The 22,739-nt window shown below is 38.5% G+C and overlaps 3 protein-coding genes across 10 annotated transcripts in view; 2 read left to right on the top strand and 1 right to left on the bottom strand.

Annotated features, from left to right (window-relative positions):
- Positions 1 to 5,356, top strand: part of LOC124213525 (sodium- and chloride-dependent transporter XTRP3) — an 18,859-nt gene extending 13,503 nt beyond the window's left edge. For 2 of the 3 annotated variants that reach the window (XM_046614876.2, XM_046614875.2), the window contains one exon: positions 1,439 to 5,356. In XM_046614876.2, coding sequence (XP_046470832.1) covers positions 1,439 to 1,597 — 159 coding nt within the window. In that variant the 3' untranslated portion in view covers positions 1,598 to 5,356. Of the gene's footprint in view, positions 1 to 122; positions 177 to 1,438 lie in introns of all 3 variants that reach the window. The other variant, XM_046614877.2, reaches the window with a different exon arrangement.
- Positions 2,545 to 21,366, top strand: Fa2h (Fatty acid 2-hydroxylase). Of its 6 annotated transcripts, XM_046614881.2 has the most exons (8): positions 7,151 to 7,422; positions 9,654 to 9,725; positions 14,272 to 14,703; positions 17,670 to 17,895; positions 18,409 to 18,569; positions 18,816 to 18,948; positions 19,154 to 19,273; positions 20,378 to 21,366. In XM_046614881.2, exons 1-8 carry the CDS (start codon positions 7,372 to 7,374, stop codon positions 20,461 to 20,463), a joined length of 1,281 nt encoding a protein of 426 aa, XP_046470837.1. In that variant the 5' UTR covers positions 7,151 to 7,371; the 3' UTR covers positions 20,464 to 21,366. The 6 variants fall into 6 exon arrangements, with proteins under 6 accessions (XP_068990732.1, XP_068990731.1, XP_068990733.1 ...); XM_069134631.1 differs by lacking the exons at positions 7,151 to 7,422; positions 9,654 to 9,725 and adding an exon at positions 2,545 to 2,669; XM_069134630.1 differs by lacking the exons at positions 7,151 to 7,422; positions 9,654 to 9,725 and adding an exon at positions 2,554 to 2,669 and having other exon boundaries at positions 14,313 to 14,703.
- kappaB-Ras (NFKB inhibitor interacting Ras like 1) lies at positions 20,617 to 22,739 on the bottom strand. Its single transcript, XM_046614889.2, has 3 exons — positions 22,515 to 22,739; positions 22,315 to 22,440; positions 20,617 to 22,003 (listed from the first exon to the last, which is right to left on the bottom strand). Exons 2-3 carry the CDS (start codon positions 22,411 to 22,413, stop codon positions 21,497 to 21,499), a joined length of 606 nt encoding a protein of 201 aa, XP_046470845.1. The 5' UTR covers positions 22,414 to 22,440; positions 22,515 to 22,739; the 3' UTR covers positions 20,617 to 21,496.

Here is a 22,739-nt window from a genome sequence, read left to right as displayed (position 1 = left end):
AAATACCGTATTATTCACAAAATTTTTGCATTTTTGAAAAGGTGCAACCTTTGCCAAGCTAAATATCTTCTCGTGGTGCGACGATTGTGCAGTTTGCTTCGTATTGAATATCTGATCTACAGTTATAGGTAAGCCCACTGTGGTAACGTCGATAACGATCCTAGCTACCTACATATGTGAGTTTGCCCGTTGTAAAGCTGCGAATGCTAATTAGACGCTTCACGCACTTTCACACGCGTTTCTCATTAATTTCTTCGTTCTTTGGATTGAGCTGAAAATAATCAAATTTTATCGTAGACGCAATCATCCTTCGGTTTGATTTTCTGCAGTGGCGGAAAATGCGATGTAGGTGAAATTTCATCACTTTTTTTTCATCCTCATTGCCTACAGTTTCTAATAAGCGCATGGCTGTTTTCAACTGAACGAAGTAAAACATTAAAAATGATACAGAAAGCTGCACGTTACACTAAACGATGCTGCTGTTGAGGAAACAACCGGCTCGAAAAATGTTTTGAAGTTTTTTGACCGTACTCCGGGTCAAAAGTATGTCAAGTCACTTGAACGGTCGATTCAAATCGAATTGCGATGAAAAACTAGGGGACCCAGGCGATTGTTATTACTGATAATTAGTTGCATACTTTGACCTTGATCATTGCTGAATCGAAAAGTAGTAGACAAAAGTGAATATAGTGACTGTTTGATATTGAGTAGGAATGATTAAATCTTGAGCGTGTGGAAGATCAACGTAAAGGTCACGTCACGTCGTTTCTGCGTACGTTCAATGATAAATTCATCACTGCACGTAACTGCGACCAAAATTGCTTGGCTACATTATTTTCCCTATCGAACATGGTTATAGTATAGTTAAGCTTTAGTAATTAGGATAGTGCAGATATAGACCTAGAAGGTACCTTAACTCCAGACTCTAAATTGCATGACGAACAAGTTAACACAATACTAGATAATAGGTGGCTGGCAAGTCAAGTTTTTACGTTTCAACGACGACGTGTAAACCAAACAACTTAAAATAAATCGCAGTATCGCGGCAATTATAGATTTAAAAAAAATTATGGCAGCATGAGAAATGTTTGTAACGCAATGAATGATTCTAAAAATAACAGATATTTAAACAAAAGGGGTCAGCTCAGCAGAAATATTTCACTATAACGGATAGTCGGTAAAATTGGTATATCGTGCATGCAAAGGCCTCCGGCTACTAACTTGGTAACAATTAAAGACTGTTGGCAGCGATCGTTTAGGTTAAACGACCGTCGAGTGTCTCGATATAAAGTATCGTATATTAAATTTAGCTCAATTTTCACTAATCGTTATACCGAACGAAGCACAGAGTTCTGACCAACAGATTTTAATTACCAAACGACGAACAGACGTCCGCAGAGTCTGGGTGATTAATTCGATTTTTCAATCGTACGGATAGCTGGACGAGTATCACGACAGGCTCGAGGATTTCCCTGAGGAAGAGGAAGACGAGGACGACAACAGCGACGACGATAACAACACTGCACCGTCTTCGGCGAGAATGGTCGCAAACCAGATGAAGGGAAAGGCTTTCAAGATGGAAGTGATGGACTTTTGAAGGGACCTCCACCTATCGCGATGACCGTTCATCCTTTTGTAACCCCTGATTCTTAGTACATAAGCGTGACCTTTAAACTCAGTAAAAGAGCCAAGGTTCCTGCAAAGCACTTGGGCATGCGGTAGGCGCAGGATTACGAACGTAGCACTTCCGGCATTGACGGTCACCGGTCGCCGAGTGATTTTTTTTTCCTTCCGATAGTACAATAACGTTGGCTCTGTATAATCCAATTGTCGGCCGCCCTATTATTATACACGTACAACGTACCGAGGAGAATTCCGTGGGAATTCGAGGTTCACTAGGAGAGAGCCTGGCTCTATCAGCGCTAAAAATATAGACCAGGGGAAGATCTGTTGTTCGAAACTTTGAAGCGCTGATTAGGAGTGGCCGTTTCGTTACGTCAATGACTGTCGAAACCTTGGTCGGGATATGCTTTGTGCACAAAAGCGAATACTCGAATACAACTCTGCTAGATTTGAAGCCGTGACATTCGAGAGACGCGCAATTAAACGTTGACTCACAAGGTCTAATCGAGCCCGGGCGAATAAATTGAGAATAACGAAGATCATTTTTGCAGTAACGAACGACTCGCACCGTTTAACACCAGTCGACGTTTAAGGTGCGTCGCGTCGCGATCTCAAAATCTTATCTGTACCAAATCCCGCAAAGATAGCATCGAGCAGTCGGTCTGTGGGTCTTGAACTTGCAGCTGCGTCAAGAAGCTGATCCTGACTAGTCGCGTTGACGGTTTTTATTCAAAATTTCAACAAATGCGAGACATTTTTATTGCTGAACGAACCATTTTGAAGCAGTATACGGTGGTTTTCGAATGGCCACAAAGTTTTGTGATATTAATCTCAGTGTTACGGCTGCCTCGACATCGCAGACTCACAACTAGAAGTATGATTTGCACGAACGAAGAGCAAATGTAAAACTGTGCATTTTCAAAGTATCGTATGTTACTCTCTCCGCAATTTCACTTCCTCAATTATCGGCACTTCGCGCAGAAGTTCTGTGTTCCTTGTTTCTGTGATCCCTTAAAAGCAATACCTATTCTATGCAAATACACAGTGTGAGTACTCCATGATTCTAGCAAGGTGCACGACGAAACATGCTCTTCTATTCTGAAGTCTTATGCAATCTTCATTACGAACTGGTAAAAAATTAAAAAATACTCGCGCAGCGCTTAAGACGAATTCAATGTAACAAACATTGTTCGAGTCTCCGGATAATTCTACTCGCGTCACGTAACGATATTTTTTTTCTCCGATCGTCAAAATTCATTCTTTAACACCGGTTGAACAAAAGGGCGAAACGCGGACGAAAAATTATTGAAGTTCATGCGTTTTTTTTTTTTTTTTTCGTCACCTTCATCGATTAAGAAAATTTTTGACTACTGGCAAATTGGCTCTTATTTTTTAATGAAAAATTATTCATACTTGATCAAGGGATATTTAGTCCAGGTGAAGGGAATTTGAAAAAGCGATTAAAATGGCGTTTTTTAATTCATGCCGAAGCCCCCAATTATACTCTAGAGGAAATAGGCTTGGAAACATGTGACGTGAAATGGTAAATCGGGATCTTCTACAGCGAACCTGGGGTATTTAGGGTGTCGGGACTGATAGTTGAATATTGATCAAAGTATGTTAAATTATCATCAATACAGGCGCGAAAAATTTCAACGAGAGACAATTAGCCGTCAAGGATTCTAAACAGACATGCAAATGAAGTTAATTCGTATTCACGGCGCGCTATTCCAGCCGCGTTTTTCTGGGACTGTAACAAGCAGAGTAATTCAATTCACGAAAGTACGTAGGAGAAAAATTTATGCGTATTTCTGATGTACGCCAGTAGTACGTCCGTTGTAGCCGAAAGCGAGACACTCGGAAGATTATTTACACTATAGTCAAAATAGTCGTACGTTTTATGCGTATAACAATACTGCAAAAGCGGAACTTCACAAAGTGATACGTAATTCTGGTAATATAGGCTCAAAAAAAGTAGTTTATGTAACATGCGTTTAATTAGCTATAATTATAATGAGAGCTAAGCTAGTATACAGTAATACATACCTACTAACATTGTTACTTGGCTGGTCCAGCTTTTTTGAATTATTATCATATATATTTAATTTATATATGTGATGTATATTTATTATCGAAGGACAGCGTTGTTGTTTTACGACTGGCGTAATAGCGACCGTTCAAACAATAATCCATATTTTCATTCGATTTTTCACTTTCACTTTTTATCATCAACCAAGACATAATAGTGTGAAAATTCTCCCACCGCCGACGGACGACGGTGTTAATCTCGATGCAATCGATAAAGAAAGAACAGCGAAAAGCATTTTTTCATTTAGATCTTTCATCTCGAAAGATAACCCGCTAACTCATCGTGGCTTGCGAGCGTTTGATAACGTAAAACGGAGTATTTATTGTCGTATAATTGTCGGTGCCATAGGCGGCTGTAATATCTGCAGGATTATTTCATTTACGACGATACGGCTCACATAATATTTGGGTGTGTACAAATACCTGACATAAATTGCGCAACTTTGTGACACACCGCACGTGCGTGTAATATCAGCTGCGCGTGAAGTGTGGAATTCATCGGAGCGTAATCAAATCGGGCCGTAAGTTGTATCTTTTACAACAAGATCAATTATGATCGTCCGTGTAATTTTTTTTTTCTTGCAATTTTCACCTCGCAATCGCATAACAGTAATTGCCGACACTTGGTTTTGCTAGCGTTTAAACAATAACAAGCGTGATTTAAATGCTGTAGGAATCAAGATAAATTAACACAATTTGAAATTGCGCCAAAAACTTTTTGCCGTAAGGTGCTCGTGTGGAAACTCGTGAAAATGATTATTACGCGAAGGGAATGAAAGTACGAATATTAAAAGAAGAAGAAAAGAAAACGAAGCATAGCACACGATGAGAGACGAATAATAACGATTGCCAATTATGACGTTGTCTTACATTATAATTAATTATTATAATAACAGATCCACGAGGGAGTTGTACATATTAAAGTTAATAGACGATCAATTCGGGGTGTTCATATTACTTTGTATCACCGTAAAAACCCATCCAGCATCACAAGTTGAATGAAAAGTGATTGAAACGATCCGAAGTGAGAAAAACATCAGGGAAAGAAAATTACGTGGTTCAAGGTAATTCGAATACCATGTTATACATATAGTATTACAATTGCGTAGGCTTTAAGCGTAACACCCGTTTTTAAAAATGCCACAAGCGCGATAGTTATTGTTACTACATACGTAAGTATTTACTATTTACGTCCTCGGTTTGCAGAAAGGTTACAGGAATCCTACCGGCTTTCAAGTTCTTATTCGTAACTACACCAGTGAGTTTTCGCACGTCATCGTAGAGGTTTCAAAACTTTATTTCACGCTGACGTAAGCCCTCATCTTTTACAATTAACAACTGCCACTTGACTCAATATGGTGCCGGCCTGTTAAATTTATACGTAGATACGAAATAGTTGACGATAGTGTAACAATAACAGCTGACAAAATTGTAAGGCTCATGAAGTATAGAGTTAATATGCCCAATAGTATTTTACAGAAAAACCTAATCGCTTAGCATGACATTTGTCGAAAGTGTGAAAGAAAAACTGAAAGTTAAGGGTTGTCGTTGTCCTATAGTTAATACAGTAAAATAGGTTAATATAGAACGTATTGTATACAAGGATATATAAAAGTATTTAAATAAAAGCTTATTTATTGCCGAACGTCAAAGTTTACCCACCTCGGGACGATTCTCTTCTTCGCCCGAAATTATTGTCCCCTCTAGTCATCTGCCAGAGAGAGAGAGAGAGATAAGGAAATTAAAGAAATACGCGGATTTCCAAGAGTTCAAAAGTATACAATCTGGTCTTTTCATCTCGGAAGGATGTTACAGCTCTAAACGCAAGTTGAACACGCAACGCTTCGACGTTGTTCATTCTGTGGCCAAAATCAATATTAACAAAATTACTCTATCCCTGTCATATACACGTATGTAACATATATGTATCCAGCAAACGAATAAAGCCCATCAAGTCGAGATGATTTTCGCAGGTTATACACGCTGGTGGTAGTTTTTATTACTTGCGGTAGCAGATCGCGTGAAAGACTGTTCACTTTCACGGAATATCTGGGTGCGACTGATAATTAAATTTGTAAACTACCCGCTATACCAAGTAGCGAAGTTTTCCTTCGTTTTTATTTTTTTCTTTATTTTTATTTACTGTTTATTCTCACCAGAACTAGTTCTGACCCAACGGACGTTAGAAAGACAGCAAAAAGGTATACCATGTATCACACATTGGTCGAAAAATCTTTGACAGATTGTTCAGCGACTATGAGTTCCACCAAACTCCGTCCGATATATTTCGATGAAGAGAGTAAATATATACTTGGTCATGAAATTCAAAGAAGGTTCTGAATAGTAATTTTACAGTTGAATGATTATCGGATCGAACTTGAAAGATACGACGTGCCATTTTATCACGCATCTACGGTTTTTTACCTCCTTGCGTGGGCTTACCAAATAATCCTAGTCAGTTGAGGGAATTAAGCTACGCTACGTAACCATGCTGCTGTATTATCTTCATCTGCACAGTCCGCGTACTCCGGTTCCCAACTCGTGATCAGTAGAAAATATATTTTGTACCTAAATATATTTATTTATAAATATAAGCGGCGAGGTATCGGTGTAAGTACGTTTTAAATCTTTCCCACGGAGATTAGGCCAGCGTAACAAATAATGTTATTTGTGGTTTTGACGTTTTTATCACAAGTCTTGAGCAGCCTGGATTCGAAACAGAAAGTGAGCCGATAGGCTCGTCGGTCGCATCGAAAGGTGTAATCACACCTCGAGTCACCTCAATTCTGCATACCAGGGTATTTTGAACGGCGGTTTGGAGGCATTACGCAACCGGATAATTTGGCCGTGACACAAGTTTGCTTATAGATAAATATAAAATAACGGTACATCAGAATGTCTAGACACAGTGCTGTTCGTGCGGTGCTCCGATCAAGGTCGTTACTGACGGTCTATTCTGCAGTTAGTGGAGTCGCAAAAAGCGGAGTACGTCGAAGTGGTGGAAACAACTGATAATGAAAAGATTCAAAATTTAAACGTGCCGTTTGGATTATGCGACCATCGCGCTTTGCTGTTTCTCTTTAAAAGGTGTCAAGTTTCACCGACTTACCGGATATCGAACAAGAGGGTTGAATTCACCCCCGCCGTCTACATAACGAGTGAGATTTCGTGTGTTATCATTGTAAACGAGACCGGACCAAACACAAGTATTTCAAGTCGATGTTGTCCGTTAGTTTACAAATGTAGTACATTTATATTGCTAAGACGCCAGTTATTCCAGATGAAGAGACGAAAATCCTACGATAATCGAGAGTGCTGGAATAAATGATCGGACATGTGAATTGGACGGTGTATTTCGTACCTTGCACTTTTTCGAATTCAACAGTGAATCGTGTTTCACTACAGTCAACGTGCATCACGCACCAATGTCGAGGTTGCGTTTTTGCCCTAGATAACGTGGTTCTGGTACCACCGATAATTAAATAGGCCTTGGCACTGTGCCCGGCAATTTATACTCGATGGATCTTTTCCAAACGCCTTGATTCCAGCGGTATTTACCCTCGGAGTATAAACAGCCAAGTCGGGCACTCGAGATTAATTTATAATCATCAGCAGCTACGTCATCCAAGTCTAAGCCTAGACCCAGACCTAGACCTAAAAATGCTTGCACGTAGGCGGTTCCACAGAGAAGACATCACGTTTAGCGACGAGGTGGTGTTGCAGTTCAAGTTTAATCAAGTTATAGTTTCTTAAAGCCGGAGATAAGATTTATCGAGAATTGTGAATCGCCGGAAATACCTACAGACAGCTTAGTTTAGAGATACGATTGCGTGATTATTAAGAAATGGCAGATCACCAACAATAAGCTGGATTATGAAGCTGCTCCATGGCCAGCCTGACAAGTCACTGCTAGTGACAAATACCTAGACAGGCGTTAAACTGCGAGTAGATCGTTTAGTCAACGCCCTAAATGATGAATGCCTCTGATAAACAACTGACATTGGCATATGACGGTGTGCGAGGAATTTCCAACCGTGGTTCATACCTCCTACCTTCACAATGACTTGTCGATTTCTTACTTTTTCCGTACGTCATCATTGATAGGGATATCGTGCAACTGAATAAAGAAGAAGAAGCCAGAGTGTGCAATCCGTGTATTTTATCGAATAAAATTCATACTAATTTGAATATGACGTTGAGACCTTGAACAAATCCAATGGATCGATTTAATAAGAAATGGCTGCTCGAGGATATCGAAGTTTAGTGCTCCACTTTAAGGGCTGAATCTCATCAGTTTTTTCGATTATCCTTTAGGAATGAAAATGATTCTGTAAGCCTGACTCGCGTGTCCTCTGAATGAGTCGCTGTCACCAGATCGAGTCAATTAATGAGCCATAGATCATTTTGTTCAGTCCTTCAGTTCAAACCGATACCTCCGAACATACAGCTGTAACAGATTTGGTGCCGTTGACACTTTCAATCATTGTGACGTGACCTATCATCTGGCACAGTTTCAATAATAAATGCACGGATTGCTTAGTAGCCGTGTATTTTTGGCATCTTCCTTTGACTGAAATGTTATAGAAAACACTTGACGCTCATATGTATTTGAATCTGTTTGAAGCGGTTAACTTTTAGCGACTACTCGGCATATAAGTTGGTCGAAAATCAAATCTAAATACGTATAAGAAATCTTGAAGACTGTTGACGTTGTAGGAAGCAATTAGCGATGTTTTTTTTTCTAAAAAAATCGGTATTATTAAAATTGATCGCAATTCATTTTGATAGCGTTTGTATCAAAACTACCAGAAATCGTTCCCATGGAGAGTTCATATACATAATGTCCATTAAAAAAATTTTTTGTGCTGATATACGTTTTGCTGCATGTATATATTTTGCCTTGCGGTAGCTTCAGCATGATCAGTTATTTGCGATATCAAATTCTGCTTCTACAACCGGTTGCCTGTCTGAACATAACATAGTGCTTTTTATAGAATCCGATAGAACTGTTTGACGATAATACAAATATTTATTTCCACTTACCTTAGATTGGAAAAAGAAGATACCTATTCCTTGCCACTCGCACCGCTGATATTTAGATGATCACAAGAAATCGCGTAGGTACCATGCGTACTCTTTTGTTGTTAGACTCGTGGAATATCTTCGATCCGAAAGCACAGCTTTTTCATCAGCTCGGCACATTATCCCTACGATGTACCATATCGATCTCTTTCACTCTCCCGCCACTCGAATGTACATCGCTATTCGCATCGTCACCCACGCTGGTACATTAATTAGCAGTTAAGCTACTGTAAAAACTCGTGAAACGGCGCTCCACCCTGACTGCGTAGTAAAAATTGCGCGCACACAAGTAGCGTAATTCTGTAATTTCGCGATGTGAAGACTGTCATTCGTATTTGGAGAAAACTGGCAGGCATGTAAGACTATTCATTGTATCCTCTTCCAATTTCGTGATATAACGAAAAGTGTCGAAACAGGGTTGATTGCGAGCCCCGATCCCGGCAGCTTATAGCCTTGAATTAGGGAACGGGGACGTATAAATTTCACCACTTTCGTATCAAGCTTTAATTAAAGGCTGATTTATAACAATTACTAAATTACGTGCTTGCTAATCGTACGCATCTTTACGTGCCGAAAGCGCGCGCGTGAGCGAGCTCAGTTAGTCATGGAAGTAATACATATATCTACACCCACCACACCGGACTCCGTGTAAAGAAAGATATCGTGATATCGATATTGATAAAAGGCATATTCGATGGACGTGGGCTTCAGTCATGACGGTAGGCTCTCGCCGGCGAGACAATTTCCGAATTTTACACAATCCGAGCGAAGTGAACGCCGTACATTCCTGCGTTATTATGTAACAAATCGTCCGCGGACTTGGAGCGTGTTGATTAACAGAATCAATCAATTTTCGAAAGATTTTTCAGCACTCGATCTGCTTGACACGTGTTCAGTATTGTTACGCGTTACGCAGGATTTTGCAACGAAAGGTAACGTAAAATTATCACCCTGCTCGGTAGAGCGACGAATGCAAGGCTTAAGACTCGAAAAATCACTCATCAGTTTGTGACGTTAATTTTTTCGTTCACTCGTCATTTTTTTCTCGCCTAAAATCTGCTTTACAACGAATATTCCTAGATTTTGTTCGCCACCTTCTGTCGTCACAGCTGTGACGTAGTATGTTGTGAAAATTTGGCCTCCACCTCATGCTGATTGTGAGTCATTTGACTCATTGACGCGCCTGACACCGTTACTTTACGTGCTGGGAAAATTTTCACAGTTTTAACTCAGATCGTGTACTCTACATAGACCATGTTGAACCAGAATAGTAAAATTTCAACCTAGCATCCCGCGAAAGATTCCGTACAAAAATATGTTACAAATACACGTGACTCATGCACCTTTAAATTGTCAGACTCGCGTTTAAACGTAAAATTAATAGCGGGGCTTTAATCTTCCATATGATGACGCCATTCACGTATAATTATTATATGTGGATTATATACGATTATAGCTGGTAAAATAACATTAATTTAACCGCAAACTTATAACTGAAATATCGCAGGTCCATTCGGTAAGGCAGTAGATGACGCATGAAGTAAGAAAACGAGGTTGAAGTTAGTAACGTTGGCGTAACGAAGTATTGGGAAAACAATCACCATTTTCTTAATTTCGCAATTAAGGAACTAAAATTTCGAAATATGAGTGTGTCTTGTTTTACTAGAGTTTACTGAATTTCAAACTATTCTAAAATCGCAAAATTAAGGTTCTTCCTCAGCATGACCCGTTACGACTTTACGATAACGTTACTATCTTAAATATGATGTGAGAAATGTTTCTCGACCCGGACGGAGTTTGCGGTAGAGATATTCTTCGTCCGTCAGCTCGATTGGAACAAAAGGAAACGTTTTATTTCAAACAGTTGCTGAGGAAGCGTTCTTCAGTGAAATACGACAGTACTCCAATTTGAGGAAATAATCATGGGTAACGAGTGAACCACCGTGGCCGACATTTTTGTAGTCGACAGCAGAGTTGGTAATCAACGTAGGAACTTCCGCGGTCAGGAGCGTACACATATACAAAAACAGTTATGGTGCCTTCGGGGTCCCAAATTTCTGAAATTTTCTTTGTCGAGAACATGTGCAGAACATCAATTCTTTGGTATCAAAGACTGATGCAGTTGTAACGATGTATAGTTTTCTTTGCTTTTATTTCTGTATTGTGTTCCAGAACAGAAAACTACTTCACATCTAATCAACGCATGCAACAGATTGTTCGATTCAAAAGAATAAGTCAATAACAAACTTGTTGATGATTCATAGTAATAATTGCTTACACAGAGATATGTCACTATTTGACATAATAACGTAGCCTTACACTGATCTTTTTTCTTCATTTCCCGGCTACAATGAAAATACTGTTCAAATAGCTGATGTGAATAGTTCGTTTTTTACATAGATTTTTCATCATCGGTGATTATTAGCGGTTCTTGCCCAAATTCGAAACTCAAAATGAATTTATGCTCACAGGCACCCGTTTTAATTTAACCGGAATGCTGAAATTTTGGATCAATTTTTAAAAATTTCTTTTTAACCGATCTAGGACGTGCTGAGCCGGTTCAAATACAACAATAACTTTTTTAAGGATCAGTCTAATAATTATACTAAACAATGCTACATGCATTGCTTCTTTTATCGTCATGCTGATGGCCCTTTCGAAATCAAGCGTGTACCCAACGCATCAATCAACCTTCACTGTCATACGTCCTGTAAAATAAGAAACGATTATTTCCAAAATTGCTTTCCAATATCTCGTATGAGTTGTAATTTGAGAAAATGAGATACAGAAAATCAGTTATGCGGTATGTTGAGCTATGGCTACCTATCATCCAGTATGATCACTAAGATCCGTACACTCACTCCATATCATCTTTGTCGCATTTCCATGCTGCAGAGTATCCTCTTTAGGGTCGTAGTCTTTTCACATCGCACCATTTTTGAGGTGTTACCGTACACATTATAGACTCCCTCAAAGTTGTCTTGCAGTATTCGCTTCGTACAATTTTGTACATTTTCAACTCAGTGCTTTCTTGGAGCCCTTGCTGAATTCATTTTGTGCCTTTCGTTCTTCCAGCCATCAAGCGAATAAGCTGCAGATCTCAATCATGTTCAGTATATACCTGGCACAGCAGTCTTTTGCAGATGAAGGTACTTCATCTAGAAATTTAAAAACAAATCTTCATTATGCTTCCGAAGAAGCACGGCTGTTATGCGCTGGTGTCATATTACGTAGCGCATAACATTTTTTAGACAAAACATATAAAGATGCAAATAAACTGTGTAATCTAAACTTTTTTAGTTTTATCGCGTTATTTAATTTCATATCATAATTGGGAGGATTAAAAAAATTGCTTGTAGTTGAAATTCGGTAGACGGCTTCTTTTCCATTGTAGCACTCAACTTTGAGTACGACTCTGGTATGTTGAATTGTACAACATCCCCAGCACACTGAGTGTTATATTGGTAATGAATACGCTTTCCTCCGTTGAACTTTCTGACGATAGCATTGTAGCTTCCGACAGTGAAATTATACAGAAAATGTAAGAAGGATTTTGGATACGTAGGTCATCAAAACAACAATATAGTTTGCGTCAACGTTTCGACCCTAATTTCGGTACATCCTCAGGACGGTTTAATTGAATTTTTCCTATTGACAAACAGAAACCCTACTTTGACAACTTGCTGATAGGCGAAGGAAGGAAATCATAGATGATTTTGAACACATGTGTCTTTCAACTTTCACTATAATTTCTAATTTGTTTTTTAACTAAAGATCAACTCAGTTTGATCGAAAGATGGAAAAGAAGGAGGGTGAAAATTAAAAAAACCCTTTTCAAGCCGGATTCATAAAAGATTGGTAATGTTTAGATTAAAATTCGTTCTTCGCCTTTCCTTTCAATTTGTATATAAGTAAGTGTTAATAACGGGCATGTCCATTGTTACCCCTCTGTTGATGTTTGTACATAATATATTTACCATTCAAATGAGGTGAATCGTTTGTGATGGTGTTTCGCTTACAAGGTTAGTTATCATTAATTTTTCAAGTTGTTTTATTTGCACCTTCGCCTACCTGCAAGTTGTAAAAATAAGGTTTCTGTTTGTCCATAGCAAAAATTCAATTAAACCGTCCTGAGGATGACCCGAAATTAGGGTCAAAACGTTCATGCAAACTATATTGTTGTTTAGATGACCTACATATCCAAGATCCTTTTTACATAAACTTTTCAGGTCAAGACTATTTCTACATTATACAGAAAACTTTCAGCATGCCAACTAAGTTGTGAAGTCGCCTTAAAGACCCTGTCATACAATCCTGGCTCAATCACAACCGACATAATTTTTTCTATCGCGTTTCGGAATACTACTTGACAAATGTTGATTTGATTATTAACATTTATAAAATTAAATTTTCTGATTAGATTTATAAACTATAACTGCAGTAACCTTAACCAGTTTTTATTCCACTAGGTAACATATTTCACGATTCAAACTTTGTTTTCGTAATATTGGAGCTAAAATATGTATCCCCAAACATTTGACGGCAAGTCTGACAATAACGTTCTATATCTAAAGTCGAAAGCAGAATAACGAATAATGTACTTGAGAATAATTTGTCAATGGATCTCATTGTCGCTTTTCAATTATATATCGGTGAAGATTTTCGTCAGAGGTAAACAATGATAAGTTTTAAGTTATACACGCAAATTACGTATCGTTATCCTCACAAGTTGTTCCAAATTGATATGCATTTCATATATATGGCCAATACGACGATCTGGCAAATTATAATACTTATAAATAGTTTCACATGTTTTGTTCAAATACTTACCTGGATATTTCAGCGTCGATTCTTCATATCGATCGAGAGTCAAAGATGGATTACTCGACACTATCGGGCCTGCTTACAGCGGCTAACCCACTCAAGCTGTATATGTAGTGTACTACACAAGTTGTGCATGGGTTACGTGTAAAGCGAACGGGGCCCACGGAAATTTATGATCGGCTGTGGCTCTGCCTCGCCAGTTATAATACCTCTATGCTCGCCAGCCCAACGCCGAGCCCAAAAGATAACGGTGGCGCCATCTTCTATCACTGAATTTTCGCGTCGTAAAATATCAGTAAATAGAGATTAACCAACAACGGAGTTGCAATTAACCTATTCGGGCTGCTTTTTTGTTGTGGGTGAAATAAATTCTAGTGGTATTTAAGTGCCGTGAATCGTTTGACAACCAAAATGCTATCGCAGGTGTTTCAGCCGTAGCCATGTGACGTTGAGAGTGTGTGAATACGTGTATCAGTTGTCAACGGAATATTTTATAATAATGTTTTTCGTTACTTTCGATTTAACTGTAATCTTCCACTGCTATTTCACCCACAACAATTTTGAATAAAGAATCATTTCGTCACAAAACATTTGAAAAGTATGCTCTCGTCTTTGAGAATTCATCATGCGAAATTCACTTGTACGTGTGCACAGACACAATACAAGACATCGCGAGATTCACTCTTAACTGGCAGAGATTTATTCGCTGCCTCTACCGATGAAGGTTTCATCCTGCATGGTGAAACTCCAGTTGTCTACAATCAAAGCCAGGAAAAGGATACCAGAATGGTTGAAAAATCTGAAAGTCGTGTTGAACCGAAAGTTACGCCACACAATGGAATAACCAGGGTGTATCAGGCGGATAATGTAACCGAAAATCCTCACGAGTTCATAGTGAAATATAAGGGGCGAAAGTACGACATTCAGAACCTTCTAAAAAAACATCCCGGGGGAAGCAGGATCATGAAACCATACAAGGGCTTGAACGTCGATGAAGCGATGGTTACGAACTCTCATTCCATCGCAGCCTTTCATCTCTTTGAGGAATTCGTACAAAGTAATCAAGAGGAGTACCAGGAAATCGAAGTAAGTGACCACCAATCATTCACTCTTGTCATACAATCTATCATCGAGGACAGATTGCTCTTTATTCCTTCTATCCTTGAAGAATTTTATACCGTTACGTATTAATGAATTCCCCAGGCTATTGCGTACAATTTTATATTCAGATTTATTTCCCTAGATAGGCGTGCATATAGATTTGTGTTTCAGTGGGAATTGTCCTTGCACGAGTACGAACTCGTGCGCAGGGTTGTAGGGTGTTTATAATATATTTAATTGCGCTGCGTCCAAGTATGGTGTGTGGGGTGTATTACATTATAATTGTATATAACATTTGCTGTATGTTAGTACTTTTCTAACAGATGAAATGTTGTCATTGTTGTGAAACACGAAATTCCATGCATAACGTAAATAGTGACGATTCTATGAGGCACTACAATAACATCGCAACTTGGGGGGATTTACCAAGTTATCAGATAATGTCACGAAGTGCCGGTGTTTGGGTAGTGACGTTAAGTACACGGAAAGTAAAATATCGTATATGTTACATCCCCTGTGGTGAATATACGGACAGCACTTTCTTGGAGTTAAATCTACATCAATTGCGACAGGATTCACAAATCCGATAATAAGAGTTGCAAAACCAATAGTGCGAGTTAAGATACGCTTCGAGACAATTAAAAATAAAACGTACTTTACATTTTTTTTTCGTGTACAAAGCGCGGTCGGGTGATCGCCTGGGCGACAAATCCATGGTGGCGCCGATGCTTATTGTTAGTGCGGTCCGCATAGAGATAGTAAGATAGAGGAGGTGAGGCGGCGCTGAAAGTATACAGTGAGTGAAAAAAGAAGATCAGGGAATCATTTCGATCGAAAACGAAATTACCGATTAGTTAGATTTTCCTAATTTAGTTCAGGTATTGGCTGACAAAAAGCAACGAAAAGTGAAATTTCGCTAACTGATGAATAAGAATTCTCGACCTCGTATGTAATATATTATAGATTCTTGGTGATCGGTCAATTAAGAAAACGTATTTTTAGTTAACGTTTCGACCCGGATATGGGCCCTCCTCAGAACGATTTATTTTAAAAACTGTCAAAAATAACAAAAAAAGGATTTTATAGTATAAATAATGGTACTAGAAGTAATCGGACATAAATATTGTAGATGTAATACTCTTAGAGCTATTAAATATTGTTGATAGTAAGACCTTATGATTAATTGAGATAAGGATGTTTTATGGTGTTATTTACCTTTTGAATTAAGTAAGTGTAATAAGATGTAGTCGAATTCACAATTACAATTGGTGGAAACAGTGTACTTTTGAGTGACGGTAGACAATGTCAATCTTCAAGTTATTTTATATGTGGGAGTTAAAAGTTGGTAGTCATTAATTAAAAAGATTAAAGAAATTTCGCTAAGCTCTACTTATCTTCGAAACCATTGGTTAGACCGTCATTGTCTTAACAAAAAATAATTTGAAAGATGCACAAAAAAATATTTTTCAGACCTACGTTCTGTGACCAAAATAGAAAAAGAAAAAATCCAAAAGTGGAAAAGAGTATTTTAAAAAAGTGTAAAGAAAGGAGCTACAAAAACTGTCTACGTCCAAGTCGTTGGCTCTGCGCGAAGCTGAAGGAAAGTCTTAAAAGTTCTCAAACGGGTTCATTAATTTATATCCGCATGAATGGTTCAAGCAGAAAGCTGCTAATTTGTCCTTTTGGAAAGGAGCGCCATATGACCTCGGCCCGAGGCGCCAGTTGTGCTACAACCGGCACTGCACATTACCGTCAAACAGTTGCGCAGTTAATCATAGGTGTGGATGGTTGTACCGCTGACACAGAACTCGTCCTATGACGTGTCTTTTTCGGAATCAGCGATTACATCCAGATACCTCCGGTATACCGCCGAGAACCAATTTCACGTGAAAACGTATACGTATATTTGTTTAATTGGGGCACGCGTTAACTTATGTCACCGTAATGATATAACCCCAGAAGGTATAGGTGTGCGTGCTTACACGTGAGGCATTTGGATAATTCAGTCTCTGAAGACACGTCATTCTTCTATCTGGACGATTATCTCTGATAAGCGGTCACTGCATACGGACCGTCGATAAACGCACACTTCACTCACTGACGTGTAACCAGGATGTGTGTAACCGGGTCGCCGTTTCTCCGATTACTTGTGACATTTTTCACCCTCTCGGAGAATACACCTGACTAATTCTTCCCTGTTTTGATAAATCGGAGGCCCGGCATTACCCTGATTCCATTTGCCATACATATACAGAAACTCGGTATCGCAAAGGGAACATTCTAGTTCAGAGTAGTGTAACAACTAATCAATAATCCATAAGTGATACTCGACTTATTGATCTTGTAATAAAAAAATATACAGACATGTCTGTGCTTATTACTCTATGAAAACGAATACACGTATAGATCGTTGCGAATTAACGAGAGTCAGGCTATGCGTGTAAAAAGGCTTAGCCGTCTTGGTTAGCAATTTTTCCTTTACCGTAAAGAAATCGATATTCATTGCTGCGCGGAGACAGTTTTTGTCTAAGGAGGTCTTCGAAACCTTATAGGTTGCCGATTTTTCACTCTAATCAGAAAAATATCTAGACGAAGTTTCCTGCGCACATCTACAACAGTATCAGTAGTAACAATTCTGACCGAATTCCGCCTTTTTACATACTACTAACAAATCGAAATCCGACACGAATCCAACACCGGTTCACTTCTCATACATTTATAAACTCTTGTCACATAAGGTGCCATGTAACTAGATTGATTGGAAATTAAAAAATTCGAAAAAATTATTGATGTAGAACATCCAATTAATGGTTCAAAGAGAGGGTGATTTGAGGACAACCCATTGAACGAATTAGCCAAATTCGAGAAGCGAAAGAAACTCTCGCGGATAAATTGGTCGAAGACGGTGATGCTAATTTGCAAATTCTCCAACGACAGTTTTCATTTTCCAGAGATTGGTCGACTGGAATGCTCCACTGTTGTCGCAGGTCGGCTCTCTAGGGGATCGTTACTGGGAATGGGTGAATCTTCCAGTAAACAGGCCCATCCGTCTCTTCGCATCAAACGGCCTCGAACGTCTCACAGTCACCCCATGGTACATGGTACCCGCTGTCTGGATCCCAATAATCTTTTTCCTTCTATATCGGGGTTGCTCGATAGATCTCAAAGGAAATTTTGGTACGCTTGTCAATATCTCAATCGGAAGCTTAAGTTTTTTCACGACGACGCGCCATGCAAATTACCTAAGAATACCACAAATTATTTACACGTATATTACGTCCTCAACGATGGCAAAAGAGACGATCAGGGTGGTTAAGCTCCCTGAGAATCTTAAATATTTTATCGTCAGTTCGGTTGACAAAAATTTATGTGGCGTCTTCGTGGCAATCAATGGCGCCTATCCAATGTCGAGATGGTCCATGGCTGTGCGGTGGCCATCTAACGTGCATGTTGAATTTTGATCCGAGCATTTATTCCTGCAATTGTCGATCACGACAGTACAATAACGACCACCCATTGAGCCACGTTCAATTACCCACGATGAATTCATACATCAATAAATTAAACCAATGAAACAATCGAGTAACCTGCAAAGGTCACGGCGATTTTTCGAGCGTAGCATGCTTGTGTGTTGAGTGTTCGTTCTGAAATTGGAACGTTCCTGAAGACCTAATATTTTCTGTTTGGCAGTCGATTCCATACCGCAAATTTCATTTGCCATTAGTTGGGGCATCCTCTTGTGGACTTTCCTTGAATACACGCTACATCGAAAGCTGTTTCACATGAAACCCCCAGCGGACTCAAAGATTTTCATAACGCTACATTTCCTTCTGCATGGGCTCCACCATAAAGTGAGTTCACGTGTGTTACCAAAAGTTTTTCATTGGTAACGTTCAATCAATATCATTCCAATCACGTAATAAACTCATCATCAGCTTCAGCAATACTGATTTACCAAAATTCGAATTAGACGAATGAAATTGCAGAACGTCTACAGTTTGTTTTTAACATCATTTCGATAGTCCAAAATGCGTAAAATGACATCGGGTATGAAAATATTTGTCTAACTCGTGTGCTTTCATCATACGTATCGTCAGGCGCCGTTTGATGAACAGAGACTGGTATTTCCCCCGGTCCCTGCGATGCTGTTGGCCGTTGTCTTTTACACTGCTTACGAGATGGTGTTTCCCGTTGCGATGATGAACTTCGCAGCAGGTGGAGTCGCAATCGGTTAGTATAAGTCTCTACACCGTTCCAAACACTTTATCCCCAACACCATTGTGCACTTCAAGTGTAACACCAGAGTTGCACTTGAGTCTTACCACTATCGCAATTGCGATTTATAACTTGTCAGCAGTCAGTCTATCATGCCCTGAGGATACACTAAAACGGATCGGTTCCAACATTGTTTACAATAGTATTGAAACCCTTCCAGGCTACTTGTGCTACGACATGACGCACTACTACTTGCATTACGGATCGCCGAAAGCTGAAACTTATATGTACGTGATGAAGAGGTATCACAACTATCACCACTTTTCATATCACGATGAAGGTAATTCATTCAATGTTATAGTTCTTCGTTGACAACTGTATTCGCATATTGATCAAAATTCGATACTTCGAAAGTTTGAGTCCCACGACAGATAATAACATCGATCCCTGCTTGGTTGACAATGCGAAATACTTTGGATCGATGGTAAAATTTGCTCAACCCTTACCACCGAGACATGTTCGGCCTATTTTAAAGCCGGTAACACGTTGATTTAGGCTCACACGCATTGCGTTTACTGACAAGGGGAGTGTCAAACTTGGGAATCACAGATTTCCATCACTTTTATATATATTGTAGGGCAGGGTCCCCTCAATAAATATATAAAGCGGCAAGACGCCATTCGTTTTTATTATTGAGAAATTTCAACTCAAAGTTCTATATGTAACTTAAGTAGAAGGAACCTTTTTACCGGTTGCAGCAATAGTTCCGTGGCGTAGCGGTAACGCTCTTGCTTACTGGGCGACTTTATTTTTGATAATATTGATTACTTTGTTATTATAATTATTACAAATCCTATTTTTATCATTTTTTGTATTTTTTCCTAACTTAAAAATAAAAAAATAATTTATAGAAATATTAATTATTAATTATTTATTTTTGTATTAAATAATTTATAAAAAAAAAAAAAAAGTAACTCTAACGGAACTTGAACAGCCGTTCGGTCCCTCAGTAAGCAAGAGCGTTACCGCTACGCCACGGAACTATTGCTGCATCCGGTAAAAAGGTTCCTTCTACTTAAGTTACATATAGAACTTTGAGTTGAAATTTCTCAATAATAAAAACGAATGGCGTCTTGCCGCTTTATATATTTATTGAGGGGACCCTGCCCTACAATATATATAAAAGTGATGGAAATCTGTGATTCCCAAGTTTGACACTCCCTTTGTGAGACAAAGTACCGCGCACGTTCGCTGATCTCGTACAGAGTGTTGGGTACCTTACTCCCGATTCAGAGCCCCTAGAAATTTGATACGAAACTCTACAGAGTCCCTTGACGGACCCGCGCGACTCTAACGTCTGAGAAAAAATGCGGCTCGGGATCCCGTATTTCGTTCGATGATTTTTCTTCAAAGATTGCATAATATCGTGTAATGTTAATTTCAGGTTTCGGTATAAGCAGCAGACTGTGGGATTACGTTTTCGGCACGGCGATAACGTTGAGAAATTTGAAGAAGGCGATCGAATGGTAAAGTTCAAGCAATACTGTGCTGACGAACGTAAAATGTTATTCTATTTTCAATACAATTTTGTGTATGTTTTATTGTTATAATAATAACTCTAATGGTAAAGATAATGTGTTTTTATCGTATTACGAATAGAGTAATGATAGATCGGAGTACAAGTACGAAATAAATAATGTATTCAAAATTTATGTACATCGTTATGCGACACGATTCAATAACAATAATATTGTATTTCATTAAATTAATATCAGTGTGAGATTTTTTTAAGTACATGTATTAAGGAACAAGTGTCATGAAAACATAATTTATAAGTGTAATTAATATGTATGCTCTTTGTTTTTACTATATTGTATACTATGTATACGAAGTTTTTGAGAGAGATTATTACTTTCTGAATAAATTGATTAAGTACCAGAGTGTTTCACGTACATTAATAATTCGAATCGACACGCTACCAGATACATTTTCAGCCATGATTTAAAATTAGTCAGAATCAAATAAAAGTATCCTGCAATGGAATGTAAAATTTCAAGTTCGTAAACTATTGTTGATAATGTTACTATGTGCAATTCAAAGAATTATTCGTACATTACGATTTTGAACAAAATAAAGCGTACCAACTTGAGAGGAAACACAAAGTTAGATGCTTATATTTGCAGTTACATAGCCAGCCATGTGAGATTTATCCTATTCTTTAAATGCTAAGATAACACGATTCGTGTAAATCCGCAAATCTCAATTGTATAGGGATAAAATATTTATCATAAATACATAATAAACATAGTATTCAACATTAGTGATATAATTGCATAGTGTAACTGGGAACAAGTTTCTGGCACAAGTTTGGTAATAATTTGTTACTCACAGTTGGGAAGTAAGAAAGGGCTTGAGAGGCCCTTCTATAAATAAGAGATCCGAAAAAATTTCAGATAAAATTAGAATGAACATAGAATGCAGTCAATGCATAACTGTGGGTTATGAAAAGTGAAACTAATTCAGATTGAAATGGCTCCAAGTAGTTTGAATTATAAGAAAAAATTCACGGTGCCTCAGCCTTTATAGTTTTTCGACCCATACTGAGCTGGGGAAACGTGCTTTTGTTGGGTGGTGGATTCAATTTTGACGATAAATGAACAAAGGCATCATACAGACTTGGTCTGTCCAATACGTTTACCTCATAATGCCTCAGTTTTTCTCTCGTACACCAGTTGGCTGCTTTGCTAGCAGTGTTTTCCAAATTATTCAACTCAACGTCAGGTTTTGTACGATTTCCAATAACGATAATAGTGATTTCTTTCTTATCTTTGTGTTTGTCTATGTCTTTTTTCAGCGGAAATAAAACGTCTAGAGATTCAGGTTTTGCAGTATCGTATACAAGCACATACCCATCGGCAAAGCCAAGGTAGTGCCGTGCCAACTGTGGGCTACTTGCATTCGTCTGTAGTGGTTCCAATCCAGCTGTATCATAAAATCGTACCTTTTCCTTTGTACCTCGATCTGTCTCTATATTTGCAACGTAAATATCTTCGATAGTAGGATGAATTTCCTGGAATAAAAATTAGTTTTTTTCTCGTTTTGTCTCAACCATTCGCTACAGCCACAGTACTTACATTATTTATAACAAATAAATAAGGATATATACATCTACTTTATAGTAGTCAGATAAGTACTGAATAGCGTTGTATTCTAATTTAGAAAAATCTTTGTTGACAATGAGTACAAACCCTAAAGTAAAAATAGAGGAGATTCTTCAAGCAATAATTATTTCTTTTTATGAACAAGGCGAAGCGCAGTTGGGCTGATAAATTTGAACGGTCTAACAGAAAAAGAATATTGTTATCCATATGATGATCTTACGGTGTTTGTGGTTACGTTTCCATAGATGAGTTGTTCCAAGAGAGCAGTCTTCCCTACTCCCTTCATTCCGCACACCACCACTCGAGTAGTTTTTCCCATTTTCGATAGCGGACCCGATCGGTTTACCTAGATTGGGTAAAACAAATGTTCACATCTTCAGTATAAATCCAGTAAAATTGTGCAATTCGACGAGTACATACCGAATATCGGCTGTTAACTAATCAACAGCAACATCACACTTCTAGCCGTCAGACTACGTAGCCTGTTGCCGTCTATTTAACTGTGCAAAATGGTTTGTTCTGTCACGCAAATTTGCATACGATTCATGTTTTTCTGTCCTCCGTTCCTGTTAACCTCTTTTCTCTCGGAACGAATCAACATTATGGTTAACATCGACCACTTTGTAGTTTACAACTAACGACATC

Source organism: Neodiprion pinetum, chromosome 3 (assembly GCF_021155775.2).
Source record: "Neodiprion pinetum isolate iyNeoPine1 chromosome 3, iyNeoPine1.2, whole genome shotgun sequence".
Lineage (NCBI taxonomy): Eukaryota > Metazoa > Arthropoda > Insecta > Hymenoptera > Diprionidae > Neodiprion > Neodiprion pinetum.
Note: the sequence above shows the minus strand (reverse complement) of the source record. Positions and strands in the feature narration are given on the sequence as shown.